General features: G+C 37.8%; 1 protein-coding gene across 2 annotated transcripts in view; it reads right to left on the reverse strand.

Moving 5' to 3' along the window:
- Window positions 1-22,408: 22,408 nt before the first annotated feature.
- The window catches only part of SLC6A15 (solute carrier family 6 member 15), a 41,678-nt gene continuing 36,375 nt past the window's right edge, over window positions 22,409-27,711 (reverse strand). For both annotated transcript variants that reach the window (XM_068667527.1, XM_068667531.1), the window contains exons 11-12: window positions 24,931-25,093; window positions 22,409-23,787 (exon numbers count right to left, since the gene is read on the reverse strand). In XM_068667527.1, coding sequence (XP_068523628.1) covers window positions 23,416-23,787; window positions 24,931-25,093 — 535 coding nt within the window. In that variant the 3' untranslated portion in view covers window positions 22,409-23,415. The remainder of the gene's footprint in view (window positions 23,788-24,930; window positions 25,094-27,711) is intronic.

Below are 27,711 nucleotides of genomic sequence, written 5' to 3' on the forward strand. Positions count from 1 at the left end.
TGTGGTCAGATTCTTCTGATCAGTGTATAGTAGTGCAAGAAATGCATTTCTGCTTTGTGGCACATGTAGTGATGGTAATTAAAGTGGTGTCAAACTGGGAGTTGTTCTGCATGAAGTGCAAAAGATATGATTTAACATAATGAGTTGTTAATGCGATGCATTCACCCTTTCTGCATCACAGCAGGGTGATCATAATGTTTGCCATACCCAGCCAACCTAACTTCAATTCCTGTTGTAGCTTTGGGATCACCTGTGCACCAGCCTCACCAGGCCAATAAAGATTAAAGATCAAAACACTTAAATAATTCATGTGTTCTCATCAACGAGATTCTGACACTACAAACCGGACTGCAATAAACAGAATATAGAGGGAATTTTCTGTGGAAGTCATTGAATGCTCCAGATGTCTTTGTGTAATTATAGTCTTTAAAAAAAAAAAAAAGTAAGCATCAGTTTTACATCCTGTAAAATAAATGGGGATCTTTCCTTTGAGCTTTGTCCCCCATACTGTGCGGCACACTGTACAGTTATTATGCCAGATTCAGGTTTAAAAGGTATTCCCTTTTCAAATGGTGAAATGGTATGAAACTGAAATCCAAAAGGAAAAATAGTATTGTCAGTATGTGTAGATTAAAAGTTTATGGCTTCAGAAATGGCGAATGAAAATGCAGTCTCAAAACAAACAAACAACAACAACTAGAAAACAGGAATATGAGGTAAGTTTTTTTTGTCTCAGTGAAACCAACTTGTTTTCAAAGTGTGAAATCAAACAGTTCTTGTTCTCCCTCTATTTTTTTCTCTTCAAGCTGTTTAAAAAAAAAAAAGAGCCAAAATTTTGCCTTTAATGTTATTTTCAATATTCCATTATGATTTTTATCAGGCCTCTCCTTTCATAAAAAGTCCTTTTTTCTTTCCATGTTGGGGCCAGTCTCAATACAGAACAAAACAGATCCTCATTTCATTTTTCTTTTTAACACAGTCAAAATGGTGAGAAGAAACATGCCAGACTGAGACTAATGTGTTCCCACCCTCTCTTTTTTATTTTTTTTAAATGAGATATTAATAAAATCCTAAACTATTTCAAAGCTTTCTTTGCAGAAAAACTTGTTATCTTAGGTATTAAGCATAATAGGAAATTCACAATCTGTGTTATAAAGAGCTGCACAGTTTTCAGCTGTTTTCAAAAGTACTAGTTGAAGGTGCTACAAAGAAAAAGTATGATCAAGAACAAGGAAAAAGTCTTTGAAGGAAGCCTTAGGATGGGGAAAAATACAATAAAAATAAGATTTTTTTTTTTAATAGGTGTGGGGGAAACACTTACAAGCAGTTAAAAAGAATTGGAAAATAAGAAATCACAGGGTGAAAAAGTTTAAAAGGTGAAAATAATGAAATGTAAATAAATGAAACATAAATCAGAACCAGACTGGCTAGAATAAATTGAGCAGAATTTACAAGGGAAAGAGGAAATAAAGGGGCAGATTTATTTCAGATCTAAAGGCCTTTCAAAGGAGTCTGAAATGTAAAAGAAAGTTGACCTAAGTGAAATGATGTGTAGTTAAAACTGGAAACTTAATTAAAAATGAAGTGATTGGAAATATGGGGGAAAAAAACAAACAAACAAACAAACAAACAAACAAAAAAAAAAAAACAAAAAACATAAATAAATCTAAAGGCTTAAATAAAGAGAACTAAGGAAAAAAACTAATTCTAGTGACTGAAATAAAACCTCAAGTAAATAAAATTAAAATTTGATTCAGGGTGGAAAAAAAAATAATAATGTTAAAGCTGCAAAAGCTTTGTGTTCATTTCTAAGACCATCTCCAGGGGAAAACTTCTGACCTACATTACTAATATACAAATCGAAATGGGAGAACAGTCTTTTTCATAGGCAAAAACAAAGCTGTCACTTTTTTCATTTGCAATACAGCATTTTTGTTTTTGATTTATGGTTTTCCAACATAAAATTTGAAGAAAGCCATGCTGGAAACAGATTTTTTTTATTGTTCTTGGCATTGCAATGGCAAATACTTACCCTGAAACACACCAAGATATTACTATTTCAGGCCAATTTTTTTTAAAGAGTATCCTCTTCCCTAATAACTTGTAATATGAGACCCTTTAATTTTAATGTCCTTAATTTCCAGTTATTCAGGACCTTCCCAGGTGCACCTACCTCTCAAAGGTGTCAGAACCACCAGGTACCCTTTGTTCATATAGGAGCTGATGTTTCCTTTGCATGTCTTTGTATACAAAAAACAAAATTATCATTCTGATCATTAAGAGTAAGGAAAGGCAAGGAAAACTTAAGGTTTTGGCAGCTTTTCTGAAGTCCTATGAAAGTTGCTATTTAAACAGACAGTTCCCTAACTGACCAAATAGGCAAAATCGTGTTTCTTTATTACATGTGATTCCTTAGGCTATCAGAGGCATTCATTTTTGTCATGGAAAGCTCTGACGATTGCACGTTTTTCTGTAGGTTCCTTTGAGGAAAGATTATAATGTAATTCCAGAATCAAAGACTTTGAGGTATGAATCTGGGCTTAAATGCCTTTTCACTTAAACTGTTTGGTAACTTCAAAATGAAATAGGTGAAAAATAAGGAACTGTGCAGCATATGTCTGCTGAAACAAGACTGCCAGATTGTATTTCACATATTTTTTTACTTATTCTGTTCTTAAAGATTTTAATTGACCAGTAATTTGTTCTTATTCATAGTATTTCCCTGAATTTACTGTCTATATTATCTCAGCAATAAATAGATTCAATTCTTATTTCAGTGTAATTTTCAGGTTTTATCATACAGATCAGAACTAAGGAAAAGCAACAGTTCCAAAATTAAAATACCATGCAACCTTCATTTTCCTAAAATATCTTTAAGAATAGAGTATGAAGTTATTCTGATCCAAATTTACAGTAAGTATATGTGTCAGAATGAGAAAGATCTTTCAATACAGAAAATCTTATTAACAAGTATTTCCTACTATTGGAATAATATGCCATTTTCTTTTTAAATAGAATAGACTTTTATTTCAAAGAGTAGTAACTTTGGTTAAAGTTACAGAAGCAACCCCAAAGGTTTTTAAGACCTTTATAAAACTCATTCTGATGACAATAACAGTGAACATGTGTTTCCTTTGAAAACTCTGAAATGTATGGAACAAGCAGTTACTTGAGTAGATATCCTAAAATAGGAAAGATTACTTAGTCCAACGTGGAACAGATGATAGCTACACTCCATACTATGGAAACATTTTCTAACTTCATATAAACAAAATGGAAAGGACATTGTCCTTTATGATTGTATCCTTAAGTGTACAGTGTCTTATTCTAGGCTGGCACTGAGAAAGAGAATTAGGGAGGTGAACACTGCCTGATTTACCTAACATTTTCACACTGACAACAACTTTTCTACTTTCTATAATTGAGTTGGCAAAAAGACTCATAATGCAGAAAAGTATTGTTTTGTTTTGTTTTGTTTTTTTCCTTTTGTTGGAAAAGGGAAGTTGAAAGGATATTTTACACTGGGTCTGTGATCACAGAATCACAGAATAGCTGAGGTTGGAAGGGAACTCCACTAACCAGTTTGTCCACCCTGTCTGCTCAAGCAGGGTCACCTATAGCATGTTACACAGGATCGCATCTAGGCAGGTTTTGAGTATTTCCTAAGAAGACTCCACAATCTCTCTGGGCAGCCTGTTCTAGCACTCTATCACCTGGACTGTAAAGAGTGACGAAACCTCCCATGGTTCAACTACCCCTTCACCAATTACCCAGTGTCCTATCACTGGACACCCATGTAGGGTCATAGGGTTATCACACCTATAAAAAAAAGTATTGGCATAGAAGATTAAGAGAGTCTTAGAATGAAGGAAAGGAAGGAAGGAAAGATAGACAACTATCAATGCATAAATTTTCAGCTGTATTACTCAACGTAACTGGGAATTACTAGATGAAATCTTAAAGTCTATAAGCCATAAGAAAGTGGAGTGTATGTGTGTAGGTCTCATGATTTCCTACTGCCTTTCTCTGCATGGCATTTGTGAAATCATTATTTGAAGGTGATGTCCACATCTGGTGTTTCTTCAAGAGAAAAGTAAAAATGATTTTATTACATTTTGTAGGTAAGTGAGGGAATAAGTTTCTGAAGTAGAAGTGTCTTTAATAGGAAGAAATTTCACAGTATATAATAGGTGAAGGCTAATGTAAGAAATTCAGACATATAGAGGAATAAATATTTTTTAATACGGTAGCTAAACACTGAAATAGTTTTCCTGGTGATGCAATGAATTCTGTATCATCTGCACTCTTTAAATAAAGCTAGACCATTTTCTACAAAATGCTGTTGCTCAGATGGTAGAGGCTGGATATATTGCTTATCAGCTTAAAGTCTACAGTTTCTGCAAGCAGGTCAAGCTACAATGATTCCTTGTAGACTTGAAATCTGTTCTAATTCTCAAGACAGTTATTAAGTGGGATGGATAGGTTGAAAAAGCAAATGCCAAGAAGACTGAGCTAGGCACTAATTTACAGTGAGGTGTTTGCAAAGGTGAAAAAGACAAATACAGATTTGTTTGCTAAGCACAGGTATCTACAGCCAAACAAAACCTGTGGATTCTGTGCATGAATAGTGATTTTCTTGTGCATACATGTATTATTCTGACCACTGTATTGTAAGGGAAAGATATACTAGAAAGCTTTTGGAGAAAAACAACAAATCCAAAGGATAGTGATTCTTTTGTGTTTTTTAATTACTATTATTTTTTATTACAATATTTGAGTTTGATTATGTACATTGCATATCTAGATAGTAATTGTGAAGTAAAGGAACATTTTAGTAAATGGTTACAAATTACAAGGAAAATGAATGCAACATAGTTCAGGGTACTCATCAACCCATTCTGTATAATTACCTCCCATACCAACCTGTAAAAATAGGTTAACTAGAATTTCAGCATGTCCAGTGTTGTCTGGTAGATTCCCAATATCTTCAATTTTCATAATTCATTTGAAATTGGAGATTGAAAATTGGATTTGAAATTGAAATTGTTGGAGAAATGGATCCAACAAAAGGGTAAAGCCCTTATCACCAACCATGTTGCACATACAGTCCCATATCACTTGTTATGAGTCTATACATTTATAGTCATGGACCTAGATTTAGGCTGAAAGTTTCCCTGATTTTTTGGAGATATTTACAGGACATTTTGAGTAGCTATGGAAGAAATCAATCATAGGTGTGTGCAGCTCTGAATAACTAGCACAATATTTTTTCCTGACCTTTTAGTCAATAAGAAGCTGACTTTTACACAGTTGCTAACAGCATCAGTAGAAACCAGCGAAAATAAGGTGTCTGCCATTAAACATAAAGCAGATTTAAATTAAACAGTTTGCTCTAACAGACTGTTGTGGTTGGCACCATACAAATGGTTTCTCACTTTCCAAGCTATATCTTCCATCAGAGTAAGCATGTGTTCTTTTTATATTAATAAAAATGATCTGGTTCAGAAAGTAAAGCTGATTAATGATTAGCCATTGTTCCATACTATACCATGTGGTTCCTACTGTGCTTCAATTTAAATGTAGGCTTTACTGATAACAACTTTGTTCCACTTCCCACAAAGCTTGCTTTTGCACAGTAGGAATAGCAAGGAAAACTGCCAGAGGAAAGCCAAACTTTTCACGTGGCACCTGTGTACACAAGAGCTGCACGCCACAGGTCAGACACAGAGCAAAACAAGTTGATCAGTACAGTTCACCATTTCTTTTAAGGACAGTGTGTCTCATGGAAGATCAGTGTCTGAAGTCCTACTGGGTCTTTCTTAACCTCCTGTTATGTAGTTCTTAGTTTTTAAAGAATGAGTATAATCAGGCCATCAACAAATAAGTGATAGTTTTTCACAGTTCATATTAGGGCTGTTCAGATTTCAGAGTTGGATGTAGTGTGTGTTAGTTGATATTGTCTATTCTCAACCTACTTGGTCTAGCCAACTAAAATCTCACCTTTTCTGGATGATGTTTATAAGCAGTTTATTTGTTGTCTCCATGATGGAGTAGAGGTTTGTTCCTCTCTGCAAAATTGAGGATGATGGCTCAAATGTTCATAAAGCTTTTGTTAAATGGATTTTGGATGGTCTCATAAGAATAGGCAAAGCTGAACACTGATCAGGATGTATTGTATGAAAATATGGAGAAGTGTTTAAGGTTTTTTGAAGGTTTAATTCAAATTATTTATTATGTCTCCTGTTATACATGAAGAAAAAAGTCCTTTCCAAATATGAAAACAGAACATTTTTATATCAAATCATTCATCTTCCTCCACAAAAACAAAAAGCTATTCTGCTTTCTTAGAAAAGTTGCAAAATAGACCTTGCAGTCAGTTTAGGGAAAATTGAGTTTTGCTCATAGCAATATGTGACCTCCTGCTAAGTATACATTTCTTTGCTGCAGCAGAGAGAATGAAATCTCTTTCCATTTTATGCTCAGCTATTGAAATAAATGGTGTCGTGGTTTAACCCGGCCGGCAGCTAAACACCACGCAGCCGTTCACTCACCCTCCCCCCTCCCTCTCTGGGACGGGGGAGAGAAATGGAAAGCGAAGCCCGTGAGTTGAGATAAAAACAGTTTAATAAGACAGGAAAATAATAATAATAATACAATGATGATAATAGGACTACTACTAATAATGTGTACAAACAAGTGATGCACAATGCAATTGCTCACCACCCGCTGACCGATGCCCAGCCTAACCCCAAGCAGTCCGGTCCCCTCCCCCGCCATCCACCCCTATATATTGTTTAGCATGACGTCAGATGGTATGGAATACCCCTTTGGCTAGTTTGGGTCACCTGTCCTGGGTCTGTCCCCTCCCAGCTCTTACTGCACCCCCAGCCTGCCTGTTGGCAGGACAGAGCAAGAAGCTGAGATGTCCTTGGCTTGGTATAAGCACTGCTCTGCAACAATTAAAACATCGGGGTGTTATCAGCACTCTTCTCATCCTAAGCCAAAACATAGCATTCTACCAGCTACTAGGAAGAAAATTAACTCTGTTCTAACTGAAACCAGGACAAATGGCTTCAAATTTCTCAAGGTTCTTGTTCACCTTTATAAATATGTCTCCTTCCATATATTAAAATGAAATTCATTTTCTGTATATAGAGAAAAGATATTGAAGATACATTGATAACTGGCTTTTTCCGTATATTGAGAGGTTCCTCTAAGCCCTTGTTACTTGACAGAATGACTACAGCATTGAATGTAATTTTTCTCTCTTTAACTTATTGGGTTAGCAGTATTATAAATTTTCAGGAGCTACATGGCTATGCTGTAGTCTCTGTGTCCATGAGTACGACATTTCCACAGATCAGAAGTCTGATTTAAAGAAAATGCATAGACAGCAGCAAAGACAAGCTGCAGTATCTTCTGTGGTTCATGGTGAATTTGAACCACAACTTCTGACTCCCTTTATTTTGCGTGGGTGGTCATTTGACAAGTTATTCGCAAGGATATTACTAATACATTGAAACTTTTATTTGAAGTCCAGGCCTAACAGTCAGAATGAAATCATTCCAAGAACAAACATTTTATGATGACAGGGAAAACTTACTTTCAAATGAAATTTAGCCTCATGAAATCCACAGCTCTGGCAAATGTCTTGGATTGGCTGACCTACCCATCACTGACAGTTTCTGCAGTGGGTTGAGAGAAGAACTATCAACAAAACACTTAATTCCCGTGAGCATCAAAACATCACAGTTGCCAAAAATAGCCTTGTTTTTATGACTGTAGAACCTGCCAGAGTCTAAATAGGACTATTAGCCACAATATTGTGGAGAAAACAACTGCTTTGATATGGTGAAAAGATTAATACACATAGTTCCCCATGATGTGATAGTCCTAATAAGAAAATCAGGCCTGATATGGTCTGTGGTTACCTGAGAAGAGCTACTCTAACAGAGGTTCCAACATCTGCACATGTGGTAACTGTGGCCATGCTATTTCAATAAATAGAAAAAGTATTATGCTGGCATCAGTCTACATGTGGTAGAATTTTTCTAAGAAAGAGAAATATATCTTCTCATTACAAATAGAATCAAACCTTAGTATGAGTTACAAAATATGATGTTCTCACCCTGTCTTCTGGAATGGTTTTACCAGAAATAGCTGGGAAAATAAATAAATAAATCTGGAAATTTCAGTACCAACTGAACATTTTTCTTCCACAAAATTTCTAAACTACCAACTTTAGTTTGTCTTTTTTTTTTTTTTTTTTTTTTTTCAGAATGTTTATGAAATTCCAAGTCCTCCTTGAAACCATTAACATTTTTTTCTGTAGTTTTCTGGAACTTCCCCTGCATTCCCCTCACTCTAGTCATATGTAATGTTGACTAAATCAAACCTACAGTAAGACTGCCAAATTATGCTGTTAAACTGCTTGAGAACTTCAGCTAATGCCCCCGGCGGATGTTTTTCAAGTTCCCTTTCTGTATGGGGCACCATTATGCATTGTACTGTCCAATCCACTTTACACTTGATTACCTCAAGCCTGTTTCCACAAAACTGAAGTATTATGCATCAGTCTGTATTGAATGAGCAGGATGCACACTTACGCTTCAGAAATAAATGGGTATACGTGCTGCCCAGAATATAGTGCTCCATACTAACATAATGGAGAAAATGAATCAGTGTCATAGACAACTCAAGCATTTCTGTCATTGAGAGAGGTGGTTTTCATAGGGATTGACTGACCTGTCAGTGTACTACCTATCTGTTCTGTCTTCATTGATTTATTGCAAAAGAGGTGTGTTTCATAGATTGAAAACAGTGTTCTTAGCAGCAAATCTTTGGCCCAGAAGCACTTTAACAGTATTTGGTGAGGGGAGGAAAGACAAAACACTTTGTCCTTTAATAAACTAATTTACAAGATACGAAAAGGTACTTTTGTTAACAAATCTATTAATCTCAGCTTTTATTTTACTATATGGTTTTGAATTTATGAGCAAGCTTTTGATTGAAATCTTAAAATTTATGTTAATTTCCTTCTGCCTATGAAGGGGAATAATATATTCTGCAGAGCAAATCATTATTGTTGTTGCAATGACAGGATTTGTGGTTGTGCTAGTCCACTCTCATTGTAGTAATATTGGTAGAAAATTGGAACTGTTCATCAGTGATTCCTGTGCTTACAAAAATGATTTCTATCCTGACTAGCCACAGCCTAATTAACAAAATGTTAAAAGAAACGTATACACAATTACAGAAAAACAAAGCTAGTTTCCTTCAGAGACAGAGATCATATATTCATTTATTCACGTGGCCTAGCACGTATCTAGCTTAAGATATAAGCACCCTGAGTATTACCTGAGATCCCAGGCTTCAAAAAGTCTGTGTTACACTAAATTAGACAGTGGTGAATGTTGGCCAGGGAAAGCAAAAATCAAAGTTATCCCTGTTGCCCGTGGGCCCCTCCAAATCTAACAGTGGCTGTAAGAAATGTAGCACTTTATCTCTACTGATGACAGCATAACTTTCCTCCATCAAGTGCAGCTGGACCCCTTTATCCATTACTGAGAAGAATTTAAATCTTAAAATAGAAAACATTTATTAAACATTATCTTATCTATATTATATATTATATATTATATATTATATATTATATATTATATATTATATATTATATATTATATATTATATATTATATATTATATATTACATATTACATATTACATATTACATATTATATATTATATATTATATTTATATTTATATTTATATAAATATAAATATTATCCTGTCCTGTGTTCAATGTGTCAGTAAAAAAATCACAGTAATGGTAAAATATGGTTTGCTATACATTTATATTTTAAGGATAAAATAACAGATATCAAGAGAGATGAATCAAAACATTTCACACAAGAAATCCATGTCAAAGTTAGATTTACAATTGCCTAATTCTGTACTTGAAACTTAAGAAATTATTTTTCATATTGTAAAGGGAAATTTTCTGCCAGTTATTTATAATAATTGATTGTATATGCTTGTGTTATGGTTTAACCCTGGCAGGCAGTTACGTACCACACAACCACTCGTTTGGTCTCCCCAGGTAGGATGGGGGAGAGAATCAGAAAGATAAAAGAGTGAGAGCTCGCAGGCTGAGACAAGGACAATTTACTAGGTAAAGCAAAAGCCATGTATGCAAGCTAAGTAAAACAAAGCATTCATTCCCTGCTTTCCATTATCAGGCAGGTGTTCCGCCACTTTCACGAAAGAATGTATAATGGTTTCTTGGGAAGACAAATGCCATCACTCCAAACGTTCCCCCTGTCCTTCTTTACCTTGGCTTTTATTGCTGAGCATGATGCCATAAGGTTTAGGACATCCCTTTGGTCAGCCTGGGCCAGCTGTCCTGGCTGTGTCCTCTCCCAGCTCCTGGTACGCCTTCAGCTTCCTTGCAGGCAAGGCAGCAAGAGAAGGTGAAGAGTCCTTTGCTCTGTGCAAGCGCTCCTCTGTAACAACTAGAACATGAGTGTGTTTTTACCACAGTTTTAATCAAAAATCCCAAACACAGCTTTGTGTGCACCTCTACAAAGAAAATTAACTCCATCTCAGCTAAAACCATGACAGCTTCATGAAGACAGCATCCAAGGAAGCCATGTGTAGGTTGTGCAACCGTCTTTGTGCTGCACTGTATTTTCCAGCAGCACTCACAACTCTCATTCTGACAAGGGCAGCATCAACAGAGGAGTGGCTGGCAGGTCGAGGTAGGTGATTGTGCCCCTCCACTTAGCCCTTGAGGCCCCACTTGGAGTTCTGTATCCAGGCCTGGGGTTTCCAACACAAGCAGGTTGTGGATCTGTTAAAGCAGGTCCAGAGGAGGGCCACAAAGATGATCAGAGGGCTGGAGCACCTCTCCAATTAATAAAGTCTGAGAGAGAGAGCTGGGGCTGTTCAGCCTGAAGAAGAGAAGGCTCCGGGGTAACCTTATTGCAACTTTTCAATACTTAAAGGGGTCTTATAAAAAAAGATGGAGAGCAACTTGTTGCTCAGTCAAATAATAGGAAAAGGGGGAATGGTTTTAAACTAAAAGAGGAGAGATCTAGATTATCTGCTCAGAGGAAATTCTTCCCTCAGGAGGTGGTGAGGCCCTGGAACAGGTTGCCCAGAAGAGCTGTAAGCCCCTCCACTGGAGGTGTTCAAATCCAAGTTGGATGAGGCCCTGGGCAACCTGATCTACCGGGTGGCATCTCTGCTTATGGCAGGGGGATTGGAACTAGATGATTTTTAAGGTCCCTTCCAACCCCAGCCATTCTATGATTCAAGACTGACAGTGCCCTAACTTCCGTAGGCTGGTACTCTACCCTTTCCAGGGAGAGTGTGTTTGATGGAAAGGAGGAGCACCTCGTAGAAAATGCACAATGTTTTATGCATTGGGAGAATCCTCACTCATGTTGTCTGGGAGGCTTTTAAATCAGTATCAGGCATGAAGGACACATAACAAAAATGAAAATCTCACAGATTTGATAGCAAATCCAGGCTCTTTAGAATAAGTTCACAAACCTATTTTTATTCCTATCCTGTCTAAAAAGGTAGAGATGAAAATTGAGGAAGGTGAGGAAATATCACTTATGCAACCACTTACAAATCACACTCTTCTTCCCTCCCATGTTGCATGTAGTTTAGGCCAACATTTTTTGTTTATTTGATTTTACAAATGGAATATTTTTTTCTTAATTGCACCTACTAGTGAGTAGGTACAAGAAAGGAAGGAAGAAAGCACTTGCCAATGCAGATGAATTCTTTCTAATACTGTTGATGATGCAGCTACATTAGTTCAAGACTAGGCTGTCAGCCTAAATTAGGAGCCAGAGCACTGAAAATAAACAATATACTGGCACATTCTGCACAGTTTGGTACAAATATATGGCATGTGAGCCAGGATGCATAGTACATGAAAGATTCAGAAATGAAAATCTTCATCCTTAATGGTTGCATAGGGACACGTTTTCCAGGGTTAAGCTGCATGACACCCACTAATTAAACAGAAGTTTAACGCTTAAATCTCCTGTCCCAGTTTCAGTACTTCCCTCATGGCAGTGTACATAGGTGTATATCTAAGAACATTATATTTTCCCCTTAAGACTTTCAGTTAAAAAAAGAAGGGGTTAATTTGCTTGGTTTATTAAGTAACACTTGACTCACCTTAACATCATGCAAGAAATAAAACAATGAATTTATAGATGAATTATTTATTTTCTCAGTAGGAAGGATTTCCTCCTGTGTTTTGTCTGTTGAAAGAAAAAAAAAAAAAAAAGAAAAGGTAGAGGAATGTAACCAAGTGTCTTATCTGGAATCTCATTTTGTTGCTGTTGCATTTTTCTCAATTTTTCTACAATTGTAAATCATTGGGACTTAGGGAGATGCATGTTGGGGGGGACAGAGTGTAGCTACCCCATGAGAGTTACTTCTGACACAAAAAGCAGTGTTCAAAACTTCTGAGATGTGCTGAGGTTCTCTTGGCTTTTGTTCCATTTGCATGTAAGAGTTGCATCTAAGTCTCACTAATGCTGAGCAGAGTACTAATTTCTCCTTGCTATTTTGAGGGAACAATATATATCTCACACTCTGCTTATAGCATTGCTTGCTAGGCCAGATTGTGAATGGTAAGCTACAATCCTTTATTAAAATAGGCTGTTTGTGTGTAGGGACTGATCTTCCTTATGTGCATGTGTGTGGCATGGAGTATTTCTGGTTTCATACTGCTTTCCATAATGGAGTTCATAACATAGCCAGGATCCTGAGACGTACCAGAAGTATGAATGCATACTTACAAAATGACCCACATTCCTGATACTCACAAAGGTTAATAACACTGGATTTTTTTTTTGTTTACTTCTTTAATAATTAAACTAAAGCAAATATATTCATATTTGATCCCCATTTTTCCTCTGCATTTTAATTTTCATAGTTTTACCCCATCGTACACCTTTCATTTGTTGATGTTGTTCAGATGCAAATATTTTTGGAGTACCAGTCAAGATATTGCATTATTTTACATAATATAGCTATAGTGGGCCTATCCCATTTCATCTGAAAGTTTACATACATAATTTTTAATGTTGCTAGTGTAGGATTTCTCATTGCCTAAAGTGATCACTATATCTCAATCCCAGTGACTTTCCGGCTATTTCTGTACTTTCCAAGGAAAGCCTGTTACTGAGGAGCTGATTCCGTCCACAATGTTAAAAGAGAAACCTTCTGCCCAGTAACTGGTCCTGATGTTTCAAGACAGGGTATGCTTATGCCTATGAGCAATATACTTGGAAATTTTTTCAAATCTTCCATCTGAAGAAACTGAGCTGTCTACCATAACTACAAACCCTTCTGTATTTTTTCTTGATGTTGTGTCTTCAAGTAATATCTTCTGCACATTATATAGTATAAAAATAATTATGCATATAGCCAGCAAGGACACTGAAGTGTTACATTTTCATTATGCATCTTTCTTCATTTTCAGACACAGTCTGAAAATCTGTTGCACCACATGCTTAGTTTCTGAAGTATTTTGCCTGGACAACACTCAAAACTTTTTATATATTTGCAAATGCACTAAAAGTAAAATCTAAAATCTAACTTAGATACATTTGTATTGTCCCTGAAGAAATCATAGAATCACAGAATAAAGTTGGAAGGGACTCACAAGGATCAGTGAGTCCAACTCCTGGCTCCACACAGGACCACCCAAAAAACAGACCATGTGTCTGAGATCATCGTCCAAATGCTTCTTGAACTCCAGCAGGCTCAGTGCAGTGACCACTGCCCTGGGGAGCCTGTCTCAGTGCCCGACCACCCTCTTGGTGAAGAACCTTTCCTTAACACCCAGCCTGACCCTCCCCTGTCCCAGCTCCATGCCATTTTCTCAGATCCTGTCACTGTCCCCAGAGAGCAGAGCTCAGCACCTGCCCTTCCACTCCCCTCGTGAGGAAGCTGCAGGCTGCCATGAGGCCTCAGTCTCCTCTGCTCTGGGCTGAAGAAGTCTCAAAGGCACAGAAGCAGACTGTCCCCCTGTGCCGTAAGAAAAGCCGATGGGGAAGAAGACCAGTGTGACCGAACAGGAAACTTTTGCCAAGTCTCTCTGAGAAAAGGAGAGTTTATGTCCAGTGGAAGAAGGGACAGGCAACTCTCAGAGAGTAGAGGTATGCAAGTTGCTATCATAAGCAGGGAAAATATCAGAAAGGCTCAAACAGAACATGAGCTCAACCTGGCCAACATAAAAAATGTTTTCACAAACATATTAACAGAAAGAGGAGCGCCAAGGAGAATCTCCATCCTTTACTGGATGTTGTGGGGAACATGATTACTAAGAAAAAGAAAAAGGCTGAGATTCTCAATACCTTTTTTACATGTCTTTAATAGTCAGACCACTTATTCTTCGGGTACTCAGCCTCTTGACCTGGAAGCCTGGGATGGAAAGCAGAAGAAACCCCCCACAGTTCAGTTGGAAACAATTAGAGACCTGCTGCACCACCTGGACAAGTCCATGGGACCAGATAGGATCCATCCAAGGGTGCTGTTGGAGCTGGCGGATGTGATTGCTGGGCCACTTGCCATTATCTCTAAGTGGTCATGGTCACCCATAGAGGTCCTGGATGACTGGGAGACTTGCTAATGTGACACCCATCTATGAGAACGATTGTAAGGAGGACCCAGGGAACTACAGGCCTGACCTCAGTGCCAGGTGATGGAACAGGTCATCTTGAATGCAATCATGCAGCATTTGGGGGACAAGCAGGGGAACAGGCCTAATCAGCGTGGGTGCATGAAAGGCAAGTCCTGTCTGACCAACCTCATCTCCTTCTATGTCCGGGTGACCCACCTGGTGGACGAGGAAAAACCTGTTGACATAGTCTACATAGACTTCAGGAAGACCTTTGATACGGTCTCCCATAGTATTCTCCTGGTGAAGCTGGCAGCCCATGGCTTGGACAGGTACTCACTTTTCTGGGTTAAAAACTGACTGGACGGCCAGACCCAGATTGTGGTGGTGAATGGATTGAAATCCAGCAGGTGACTGGTCACCAGTGGTATTCCCCAGGGGTCGGTGTTGGAGCCCATCCTCTCCAGGAGGATGAGAGAATTGAAGAGGGAAACTCAGTAAGTTTGCACACGACACCAAGCTGGGGGGGAAGAATTGATTTGCTGGAGGGTGGGAAGGCCCTGCAGAAGGACCTGGACATGCTGGGTCGATAGGCAGAGGGCAATGGGATGATGTTCAACATGGATAAGTGCCAGGTCCTGCACTTTGGCCATGACAACCCCATGCAGTGCTACAGGCTTGGGGGAGAGAGGCTCGAAAGCTGTGCAGAGGAGAGCATTTCAGGTGATGCTCACCTGAAATGAACCAGCAGTGTGCCCAGGTAGGCAAGAAGACCAACAGCATCCTGGTTTGTATCAGAATAATGTAGCCAGCAGTACCAGGGAAGTGATCGTCCCCTTGTATTTTGCTCTGGTGAAGCCACACCTCAAGTACTGTGTTCAGTTTTGGGCCTGTCACTACAAGAAGGACATTGAGGCCCTGGAGTGTGTACAGAGGAGGGCTACGAAGATGGTGAAGGACCTGGAATACAAGTCCTGTGAGGAGTGGCTGAGGGACCTAGGGTTGTTTAGTCTGGAGGAGGGGAGGCTCAGGCAACCTTATTGCTCTCTCTACCTGAAAGGAAGTTGTAGGGAGCAGGGGGTCAACCTCTTTTTGCACATAACGAGTGATAAGATGAGAAGGAATAGCCTAAAGTTGTACCAGTGGAGGTTCAGGCTGGAAATTAGCAGACATTTCTTCCTAGAATGTGTTGCTAAGCATTGGAATGGGTTTCCTGGGGAGATGGTGGAGTCATCATCCCTGTAGGTGTTTGAGGAACATTTGGACACAGTGTTTAGCAATATGCTTTCATGGGTTACAGTGGTAGTTGGGGGATGGTTGGACCAGATGATCTTGAAGGTCTTTTCCAACCTTAATGATTTTGTGATTCTATAATTCTAAGAAGCTAAGTGAATTCAGATTCTCTTTAAATGTCTTGCCCTCTAGACCCTCTGCCATGTTTTCAGCCTTCCTTTGGACACTCTCTAACAGTTTTATGTACTTCTTATATTGTGATGCCAAAAACTGTTCACAGTGCTTGAGATGAGGCTGCACCAGCACAAAGTAGAACAGGACAACCACTTCCCTGTCAAGGGAAAGCTAGCAATGCTGTCCTTGAGGCACCCCAGAATATGGTTGGCCCTTTTAGCTGTCAGGGCACACTGTTGACTCTCATTTTGCCATCATTTTGCTCTTTGATATCACAATATTCCCAAAGAAGGTGCTTGGGCTTCAAAATATTACAGAGGATGAGAATTAGATCCCAGGGTCCTTAAACCAGCCAGTGCAGAGAGATGAAGCATGTATACACAGGTGTGATCTGGACCAGATTCATTGTATTCACCTGTACAAAAAATTCCTGGTACAAAAAAAGATTGGGATCTCCTGGAAAGAGTCCATCAGAAGGCCACAAAGATGATACAGGACCTGGAGTATCTCCCCTATGAGGAAAGGCAGAAAGACCTGGATCTGTTCAGCCTTGAGAAAAGAAGACTGAGAGGGAATCTTATCAATGTTTATAAATACCTGAAGTGTGGGAGACTGAGGGATATGGCCAACCTCTTTTCAGTGGTCTGTGGGCACAGGACAAGGGGCAATGGCCATAAAATGGAGCACAAGAAGTTCCACACCAATATAAGAAAGAACTTTTCACAGTGAGGGTGGCGGGGCACTGGAATAGGCTGCCCAGGGAAGTTGTGGAGTCTCCTTGTTCCGGAGATATTCAAGACCCATCTGGACACCTACCTGTGCAATTTGCTCTAGGGAACCTGCTTTGGCAGGGGGGTAGACCCAAAGATCTCTGGAGGTCCCTTCCAACCCCTATTCAGTGATTCTGTGATTCTGTAACCTTGTGCAGCTTTTTCTTAAGCATTTTCAGTCCAGCATAGCAGCACAGGTTTAGTTTCTCTGCATTCAGGATTCAAAGGCAATTAAGTAATCCAGTGCAGATAGTTACAATGTAATTTACATGTGACTGATAAATTCTGCTATGTGCCTTCTGCAAATTCCAGATACTTCACTGAACTGTTCAATGAGTTTTGAAGGCTGGTTATTGTGCAATAGGGAAATGATAGATGTGAACAGATAGATAAAAAGTTATCCTTAATAATAGAAAGGAAAGTCTGTGGAAAGAAGTATATGAATTTCAATTCAGTCCATTCTGTGGATTTTGTCTGTTTGTTGTTTGGAAGAACTTATGATCTAATGTCACTGGCTCTTTTTTATACAGATAGGAGCACATATATCTGTACATTATGTGATGGCTAATTTTCAGCTACCTGACACCAATAAATTATGTAAAACTATTACAGAACTATTGATATTTTTGCTAATGTTTTATTGTCTATATCACAGTTTGCACTGTTGAAATTTAAATTCCATGTTTCTTTCTTCAGTGCCAGTGCAAGTTTAAGCAATTTCTCTCAGCCTTTCCTTTCTGTCTCCACACCACCAAATCCATTGTGCCAGCACAGCTGTTTGTGCAGTCTGTGCTGAAATGGGAACCATCTGAGAAATCCTGGGGCAGCAGAGAGGAATCAAGAAAATCAAAAGGAAGCTTATAACAATGTGAGAAATAAATTGTATGAGCAACTAACCTTGTGTCGGGACTTCTACAGTGTATATGGAGGCCTTGTTAAACTGACCCTAGAGGATCTGAGGTCTGGGGAAGATTTTATAGTTTTCCATGAAGTTTCAAAATGTGTCTCAAGAACCCTCTTATTTCTCTAATTCAAAATCCCTCTCTTTAGTACCTTTTAGCCATTGGCCACTTGTAAGACTCTTTATGGAATAATCCATAAACTTACTTGAAAATAAATCTTCTTGATGAGTAAAAATAGATCCTTAAGTGCCAATTGTTCCATCCCTCTTTTGCTGTTCTTTGAGGCAGTTAGCTGACTTGTAGCTAAATGTGTATGTACATGCTTATGCATATATATATATACGTATATACACATATATATTGCTTACATTTTTGCAAGCCACTTCATTTTTGTGTCACATAAGCAGGATTTCTATGTTTTAGCTGCCTAAGGGGGGGAGACCATTTGTGACATATTCATTAAATGTAACATCAGCTATTATACACTATTTTTAATTCAAAATATACTTTTGTTGAACAAAGATCTAAACACTCAGTTTCCATAAAGACCCACAGACATAAATGTCTCAACTGTCTGATTTGGCAGTTTCTCCAGTGTGCCTCAGTTTCTCCTTTTTTGAGAACAAGGGGTTCCTTCATAGCTAAGTCCCCACAAAAAATAAATAAATTAAATAAATAAATAAATATGTTGACCATTTATAGATCTATACTTTTGGAACACTTCACTGACCAGATGCATTGCATATGGGAGACTGGGTATCTGGTTTCCATTCCAGGGACCAGGCAGTAAAATGTGTATCATTTAGGTGCTTTAAGTTTTTGGCTAATTTCAAGTCTATGAGTAATGACTGGGACTATTCATATCCTTGACACTAGGCAATGCTCAGGAGATTTACTACAACGTTAAATTGCAGTAATGCAGCAGTCTCCAACTCAGAGCTTTTAGTCACAAACCCTCTTTTTTTTTTTTCACCTCATCTCCTCATAGAGTTTTCTGTGCTTTTAAGTATTTATTTTTCTCTGTAAACCTTAAATTTATCACACAGTTTACCTGCTATCTTACCCTGATAGTTCTGTCTTCAATTCAGACAGCTAAAATAAAATAATTTTGGAAGCCTGCATTTCTTTAGCATCTTTCTCAGACTATCTCAAAGTACTTTATGAAAAATAACCAAGCTTTTCATTATGCCAAAGGCACTGCTGTACTTAAACAGAAACTGATTTTGCCATAGCCCAAGTCTTTCTTCTCCTGTCCGGATTCATTCCTCCTCTCTCACTCCTCATATGCTAACATAACTTCAAACACCTTTGATTACTATCTCACTTTAACAACTGTACCTAACTGTGGGTTGTATCTTCTAAAGATTTGATTACTCTCTACTTCGCATAGACATCAAATCCTGTTTTCTTCCTGAAGTACTTCTTTTTTTTTTTCCTTTTTTTTCTATAGCTCTTCATCTTTCTGATCACCTGCTACCTATTCAGTTTACTCTTTGTCAGTCATTGAGCGACCCTTATTTCCACTGTATATTTTTCATTCCTTTTATTCTTTCTTCTTTTAATGAGCTCTATTTCAATTCCACCTCCTCACTACTCTTTTGTTTACACTTTTTCTTAATTCCTTTTTCTTTGAACTGTAAACCTGATCTTCCTTTGCATGTATTTCCTTTTTGCTCTAATCAGAAATATGAAAATCAATTAGACTTACTTTAAAGCAAATTTCTTTTTTTTTTCTTTCTGCACCATTTTTCACTAATCTGCTCTACTTTTAGTTAGAGTGTCTCTTACCCTAGAACTTTTAGGGATGGAAAACAGTCTTATTTTTCCACCTGTAGAGATTGGATTGGATATAAGATATACAGAGGGCATCTCAAAAAATAAAAGAAAAAAAAAGGGGGGGGGGGGAGAATGTCTACACCCATTTTTTTTCTCTAACATCTTCATGTTAATATCATTTAACACCATAATTCAAAGACGTGGGCATGGGAGCTCACATTGCCATTCTGTGTGTGTCATTGGGAAAAAGTCAGCTACAAAGACATCTGTTGATGCTCATTTGAGACAAGAGTGTCTTAGTTCATGCTTTTGCTCATTTACTGTAAAGTAATGATGCTATAGCACAGATGAAAGACATAGTGGTTCTGCCTTTACCAAAAGATTTAAACAGCAGCCCGAGACATGTTTTAGCAGCAACACTACTTTTAAAACACACCAGATGTTAGTGTTAGATGCTAGCTTTCTTCAGAAGCAGTTACAAGCTCAAGTGACTCTATCAGCTATCAGCTGCTGTCCTATCTCGGGGGACTGTCCCTTACTCCCTCTGCTTTACAGTGCATCTTTCAGCATTTACTGTTGAAGGCAGAGAGAAACCTAATAATATAATTGCCAGTTTTAGTAATCTTATAGTCTGAGATTATCATATACCACTAATTAATTTGCTAAAATCAGAAATTAGAATGGCTAGTAAAAGGATGCTTCAAAAGGCATGTTAAAAATTACTGATTTCCAAATATTGAATCAAGAAGTTGCTTGCTCCCAGGACCTAAAACTGTACTGCTAGACAGAGAGATATGAACAGCACATTGTTGTTTCCATTAACATTAAAGATTTGTCATCTTTCATTTCTGGATATATATATAGAGAGAGAAATATATATATATATATAATATATATATATGAAGGCAGTTGAAGGTCCAGAAGATTACTGAAGTTGTGACTTTTGGTGAGAGACCATGGTCATTCTGAAGAGTACTCTGTTTTAGTAGAAAATAAAAATGCATCATTCTCCCCTTTTAAAAACTCCGAACATGCCACTTTGCCAGCACATATGAAATGCGAGCACCATCCAGTGGCAATGTCGGTAAATCACATCTGATATGTTCTATTTCCTCCCTTCCATTTACGCCCCCTCCCCCCCCCTCTTTTTTTTTCCTTTTTTTTTTCCTCTCATCCATTATTATCACAAATATAAATTAATCCTGCCCAGAATGATAAAATCACTCTTATGCCAGGGTGATGATTCATCAGTTTGTATCAGCTGTCAACATCAGTTAACTTGTATCAGCTGCTCCCTAAGAACAGGGTTATGATTGTTCAGATTTTTTTTTCTTCTCTGCATGACACTCTGTAAGGTATCAATAAAACTTTGGTATATCAGGAAAGACTAGAACTAGACATCAAAACTGTATAATCTCTGTTCCACAACTCACCAAATTTGAGAACTTCTTGAAAAATATGGAGGTAATGACATGGCCTTCATTTGAATCATACTGATTCTGCCTGATTTTATTATCTTCCATTGAGGAAAATCAGATCTCATAAAGCATATTTGTTTCAGAAACCTTAAGCCTTCTGCAATAAATTGTATTGGTAATGTTATTTTCGTCTTCTACATGGATGATTTTTTCTTAGGCTGTTTCTGATTGTGTAAGACACAAATTGGAGTTTCTTTAATTTTAAGCAAGAGTGCCTTTTGTAATGATCTTTTTCTTAACAAAAGGTACACTAATTGTGATTATGATCATCATGACATACAGACATTCTGTCTTATAAAGTGATAAATATTTGAAACGTCTCTTTCCTGCCCTCTACATCTCTTTTACTTCTTTTTATCCATAAGGTCAACAAGTAGCAATTTGCACCCAAATTAGAAGTATGAAAGGACTGTGAATTCCTTTGGATTTAATAGCAATTTTACATACAATTTCATACCATACTTCAACATTATTTTCATCAATATACAAGGATGCGGGTGTTACATTTTATAGTGATTTCTAATGTTATTAAACCTCCAAACCTAGCTTTTTGGATTGGTCCTGTTTCTTTATGGAGCAGATAATGAATTTATTTTTAACCCATCAGACTAAACAAGATTGCAAGGAACTTCTGCGCTTCTGATTGTTCAGTCATGGACAAGATCAAACCATGAATCAAATATCTGGAAGTAGAAGGGATATATATCATCCTAAAGACAAAAAAAAAAAAAAAGTTGTACTTTGGTTTAGGGTTTTCTTCCTAAGCATTTGTTTGGCATATTTTTTTTCACATTTCCATACTCGAAATTATACATTTGAAACCCACAGTAGCAGTGTTGGAAAAGAGTATTTCCCATGGGCAAGCAGAAGGCACTTACCTCTAGGGTCACCAGCAGTGTAGAAAGCAACCTACATCAACCTTCACAATTTTTCTTCCATATCAAAGGGCAAGATTTGGGCAATACATGATAAAGAGTAATCAGAGCTATGTAAGAAATCTGTTTCAGTTTTTGGCCTCTGAAATAGTTAAACTGGAGTCATGGAAAGTAGAACAGTGAGAAAGCCTTACCTGGTTATGATTCTGAGACTTGCATTTACCTCAGATTAAGTAATTTGTTTATTGGTCTGATGCTGGAACAATGCAACTAAGTTCTGCCGTTTGCTTATTACAGGTAGCAGTCAGAATTTACATCTAAAGACCTTTGAGGTACAGAATAAACTACCTTCTAACTTTCAGAGTATCATGTCAATTTACAATGATACATCAACTATTGTGTTCATAGTAAAGTCCATGTCCAATAGTTAAATAAAAAGAGGACAGTCTGATTTACCACATTTGTTTTCAGATTCTTTAAGCACCTCACCTTAGTTGGTAAATGTAATTCAGGCTGTGTTCTAGGAAGTGGCAAAGGAAATTACAGAGAATGCCTTGTCAATCTATTTATTAATAGGTTAAAATGTAATGCCATACAGTTCTTAACAATTACTGACTGAAAAAAATTATCTGCATAAAACAGAAGCAAAAAACAGGAGAGTAATTAAAAAAAGCCATCTTGCTTTAACTTTTGAAACAATTACATACAGAATAATATACATATTTACATTACAAGTATATTATATAAATATAATATATATGTAATCTTGTAACCACAATAAATATCAAGTTCATTTTTAGGCACACAGAATAGAAAAAAATGCAGAATCTGCACAATCCTTAAGATTCTTGGAGTGACTCACTCTTACATTGTTTTCACACTGAAAAAGCAAATATTTTACACAAAATATACAGACAGTTTATGCAGTCCCCAGTGAACAGGGAATCTTTCTTTACCTTCCCATAAGTCTACTCCTTGATTTTCTAATACTACTGTTCTATACAGCTATTACATAAGAAAATAGTTTGCAGGTTTCTTTTTTACTCAGCTAATAGCCTAAGTAATTATCAGTGCTAACAAAATAAATACAGCATATCTACATAGGGTATATACAAATGTGTGCACAACATGGGTTTGGTGAACTACTTCAGAGCTCACTTTTAATACTGGGGAGTTAACTTGAAAGCAGAAACAATACAAAACAAACAAACAAAAAAGGATTTTCAATGATATTACCTCAGAAATATTACATCATTTGAGTGAGACCTGGGCTTCAGTGATAGAAAGCTTAAAATTTAGAAATTAATTAAAAAAACTAATTCTCAGCTATGCTAGCAGATGTAGGCTGCCATTGATTTTTCATTTATTCCCTTCAGTGCAAATGAAAACCCACAGAACTAATCCAAAAGGAGTTTTCTCAACCTGTACGGTCAGTCATGGTATCTTAAAGACTGCCACTACAGAGCACCTGAGAGCACCCTAGTAAGTGAAGCTGATCACCTCTCTTAGGAAAGCCATGATCAGCAAGAAGAAAAACAGAGAACATTTTTTCTGTAGTTACAAGTCGGATTCTGGCATATCAGGCATATCTGCCATTAGGTATCCAATACCATAGCGTCCATTTGGAGCAGTATCCAGAGTTGGTGATCCAGTCTGTTTTCGATATATGTTTTTCCCAAAATTTGGAGATGGCACTTCACTTGGACTCTTCCCATGAATCAGACTTGTATTATCTCCCTCCAGATTAACAGGCTCCTTTATTATCCGGCCCCTTTTGTATGATACGGATGCCAAGCTACCAGAGCTGTCATCAATAAGGTTGCAGCGACGCACTATGAAGACTATTGGGACTGGCAGTATGGCCAGTACCATCAGAGATATACAGACAATCATTCCCCATGTTGGATAGCTGTGGAACTCTTCTGTAGCCTGAGCAAGACAAGAGAAAAAGACTATTAATACATTTTTACTTTAAAAAGAGAAAATCTGCGGTCCTTACCAAGGCCTGCAGTTTTCAAACACATGCTCATCTTCATGTTATCTTGCACTCACAATGTAGGCACTACTTCAGATCTCAAAGTTGAACAATCATAGAAATAGATGATTGCTGTCTTCCTGACAGTGAGCAGGACCAAAATGCCAACCCAAAGTTTCTGAGATGCTCAGAGCACTGAAGCAGAGCCCAAATCAGGATTTTCACATCAGACCTTGAGCTACAGCTTGTTTGTAATTGTTCCATGATCCTTTAAAAGGTGTTTAGAACATATTCTAGACACAAGACAACATCACAGCAGTGCATAGTGGCATCTGTAACTATATCTGCAAAGTTCTGTAGGCTAACAGCTAGCGTAGGCAGGGACTGTCTCAGATCACCTTGCAGGATTGTTCTACTTCATGTAAGCTTCATGTAAAATAAAATGCATTTACTGGGACAATGACTCTACCTCACAAGCATGCTTCTGTTGCAAGCATGAATCTCTGGAGAGCAAACTTAGTTTGTCTAATAGCTCAATTAACATTTAATTTTATACAGGAAAAGGAGCAGCCCAAGCCTGTGAGGTAGAGGCATGCTGAACTCAAAATTTGGACTGTTGGGGTATTCATTTAAGATGATCACAGGACAGATTCAAATCCGCATTCCAAATAAGGGACAGCAGACACTACCTGCCTCCAAGTAGGAAAAATTATGACGTGGCTAATCTTAGTATAATCCCATCAATAAAAATGATGGGATATCTGAAATGATTTATTCATCATTATTACCAACTGCTTTCTGCAATGAAATAAAATTTAAAGAAAGTCAACAAAATCTCTCGTCCTTAAGAACATCTCCAACATATAACAAACTAAAACTCGCAAAAAAAACAAACAAACAAACACACACATAAATTCATGTCAAGCAGTTATATTTTAAAGCAAAAGAAGTACTTTAAAGTTAAAAAGATAGTTAAGCACCATGTCATTATTTCTAATGATTTGAATTTGCAATCATAATTTTTTGTCTTTTCATGTACTTCTGAAATACTTCATGTATGATCATTGTGATAGTGATGGCATCTGTTACATACATACCATGTCTTCAATCCATGCATTGTAGCCAGGAGGACTTAATCCCATTTGGACAATGCTAGCTACCAGCAAACATAACAATACTGAAGGTGAAACATACTTCCACATGTAGTAATAATACTGACTTGGAGAAAAACCAAGCATGTCTTTTAGATCCTCCATAAATCTGTGAAGGGAATAAAAGGTTATTGTTACTCAGTACACTTAAATTTCAAGTAATATAGTTGACACAGAGCACCTAATTTGAAGGGACATGCTGACAAAATTTATGTATACAAATGGCTGCACTTTAGCTGACTTAATGGGCTGACAAATGGATCTTCTATAACCAGTTCTGAACAGATGAACAGAAGGAATTACTCCACAGTGCTGTGAGTTAGTAAACTAGCTTTGACTTCTAAAGAATCAGACTTAAATCCTAATACAATTGGAAGTAAAATACAGAGTTGTGATGTCCTTCTATTCAATAACAGTTTTGAGTCCAAGTTTAATGCCCAATCCAACTTACAATGCTAGACTTCTGAAAAGAAAATGGAAACTGAAGGCATCTTGAGGTGCATTAAATGCATAATGCTCTACTCTGCGCTGGTGAGGCCTCACCTCGAGTACTGTGTGCAGTTCTGGGCACCACAGTATAAAAAGGACATGAAACTGTTGGAGAGTGTCCAGAGGAGGGCTACGAAGATGGTGAAAGGCCTGGAGGGGAAGACGTACGAAGAACGGCTGAGGGCACTGGGCCTGTTCAGCCTGGAGAAGAGGAGGCTGAGGGGAGACCTCATCGCAGTCTACAACTTCCTCGTAAGGGGGTGTCGAGAGGCAGGAGACCTTTTCTCCATTAACACCAGTGACAGGACCCGCGGGAACGGGGTTAAGCTGAGGCAGGGGAAATTTAGGCTTGACATCAGGAGGGGGTTCTTCACAGAGAGGGTGGTTGCACACTGGAACAGGCTCCCCAGGGAAGTGGTCACTGCACCGAGCCTGACTGAATTTAAGAAGAGATTGGACTGTGCACTTAGTCACATGGTCTGAACTTTTGGGTAGACCTGTGCGGTGTCAAGAGTTGGACTTGATGATCCTTAAGGGTCCCTTCCAACTCAGGATATTCTATGATTCTGATTCTATAATTTTAGTTCTGGATCTTCCTGGATGAGTAGAGTGAAACTGAAATATCCATAACTTTCCTGTCCAATGAGATTACATTTTCAGACATTCCCTTGAAACACAGGTTCACCGAATTTGTGAATTCAAGTGATATTATGTGTTAAAATTTTCTCAAGAATAATCTTTCTTGTAGATGCAATCAGCAAAGCAAAATTGGAAGACCAAGCTACCTTCTGTTAGCTTCCATTAACGAGGTTGAGTGGTACCAGAAATACATAAAGATAGCTTGCGTTTTATGAAAGACTACACTGCAAAGATTCTTAACAATTGAGCCTTCTCCTCTATTCTGAATAGTGGATACTTCAACTACTTGAGGACTCTGCTAAGTGTGATTACAATTCAGAAAACTGCACATATCCTTTTTATTATTTTTTTTAAAGCAATATGGATATCAACATTATTTGAAGATACTTATTAGAAGATAGTGATGGAAAAATCATCACATCTGTCACATTCAAAGATCATTTAGAAGAGGATGATCTTGGAAGCTGCACCTCCTGTTCCATATTGTAAAGGCTGCACTCCCCTTCTATTCTGTGAGACCACAGGGCCCCATTTGTATGCAGAGGGAGACTGCATAGAGATCTCCCTTCTCCCAAGAACATCTACCCCTTCCTCCCACAAGAACAGTTTGCTGCAAAAAAGATCTGAGAAATCAGTCTGCCCCACCTCCTCACCTCACAGATTGTACAAGAATCCTTGCTCTCTTTCTGCTTTTGCCCTGACACTTTTACAGAGGCTAACACAGACTTAAGCTCCTGTGCCACCTCACATGAAAGGCCTTATGCTGCAATGAGAAGACACGAGTAGTTTAGGTACTCCAGGCAGTAGAGAACAAATGAAATTACAGAGGCAGACCAGACTACCTACTATGTTGATGCAAGTAGAAGTCATGGATATAGCCTATGACTGTTTCTATTTTTATGTGGAGGTATAAGAAAAAGGAGACACTAATTCTGAGGTAGAACAAACCTAGCCATAGCTACAATTCACCTACTCTTTCTTGGCCATACTGTCAACATGAGCAATAGAAAGCAGTAAGACTACTCTGTTGAACATCTGCCAGGCAAAAGATGATACCAGTCCTCTGCTCCTTCTCAGAAGCAGAAGCCAATGGGAGCATGTATTGGACCAAATTTAGCATGTGGGCTGCTTGCTGGACAATGCTAGAAAGATATTTAAACTCACCTCTAATTTACAGGATTCTTTTTCATATCTTTCTATATTGTCTAATGAGTTGTTTGCTAAGGTATGTGTCATCACGTTTGAGCACATATAAAAAACAGCACATATCATCAATTTTGCAGGATTAATTTTGAACCTATATGTGTGTTGCATTGTAAAAAAAAAAAACACACACACAAAAAAACTTTATATATAAGCTCTGGTTTGCATCATATAAGCCACTGAAATAAAACTGCAAAGTTTTTAATCTGCCTCCTTGTGCCTCAAAATTGCAAATTATGAGCTGAACAAAACTCCTATTTTTGTATTGCTGATGGAGGAGTACATTGTTCCAGAGCCAGAAGAAAAAGGGAGAATATTTTTATAGCTAACTCTTTTGGAGTGTGCACTAGTCCTGATTCTGTTTTAACTTCCTTGTGATCCCACTTTCTTTTGAAA

This window comes from Anas acuta, chromosome 1, assembly GCF_963932015.1.
Source record: "Anas acuta chromosome 1, bAnaAcu1.1, whole genome shotgun sequence".
Taxonomy (NCBI): domain Eukaryota; kingdom Metazoa; phylum Chordata; class Aves; order Anseriformes; family Anatidae; genus Anas; species Anas acuta.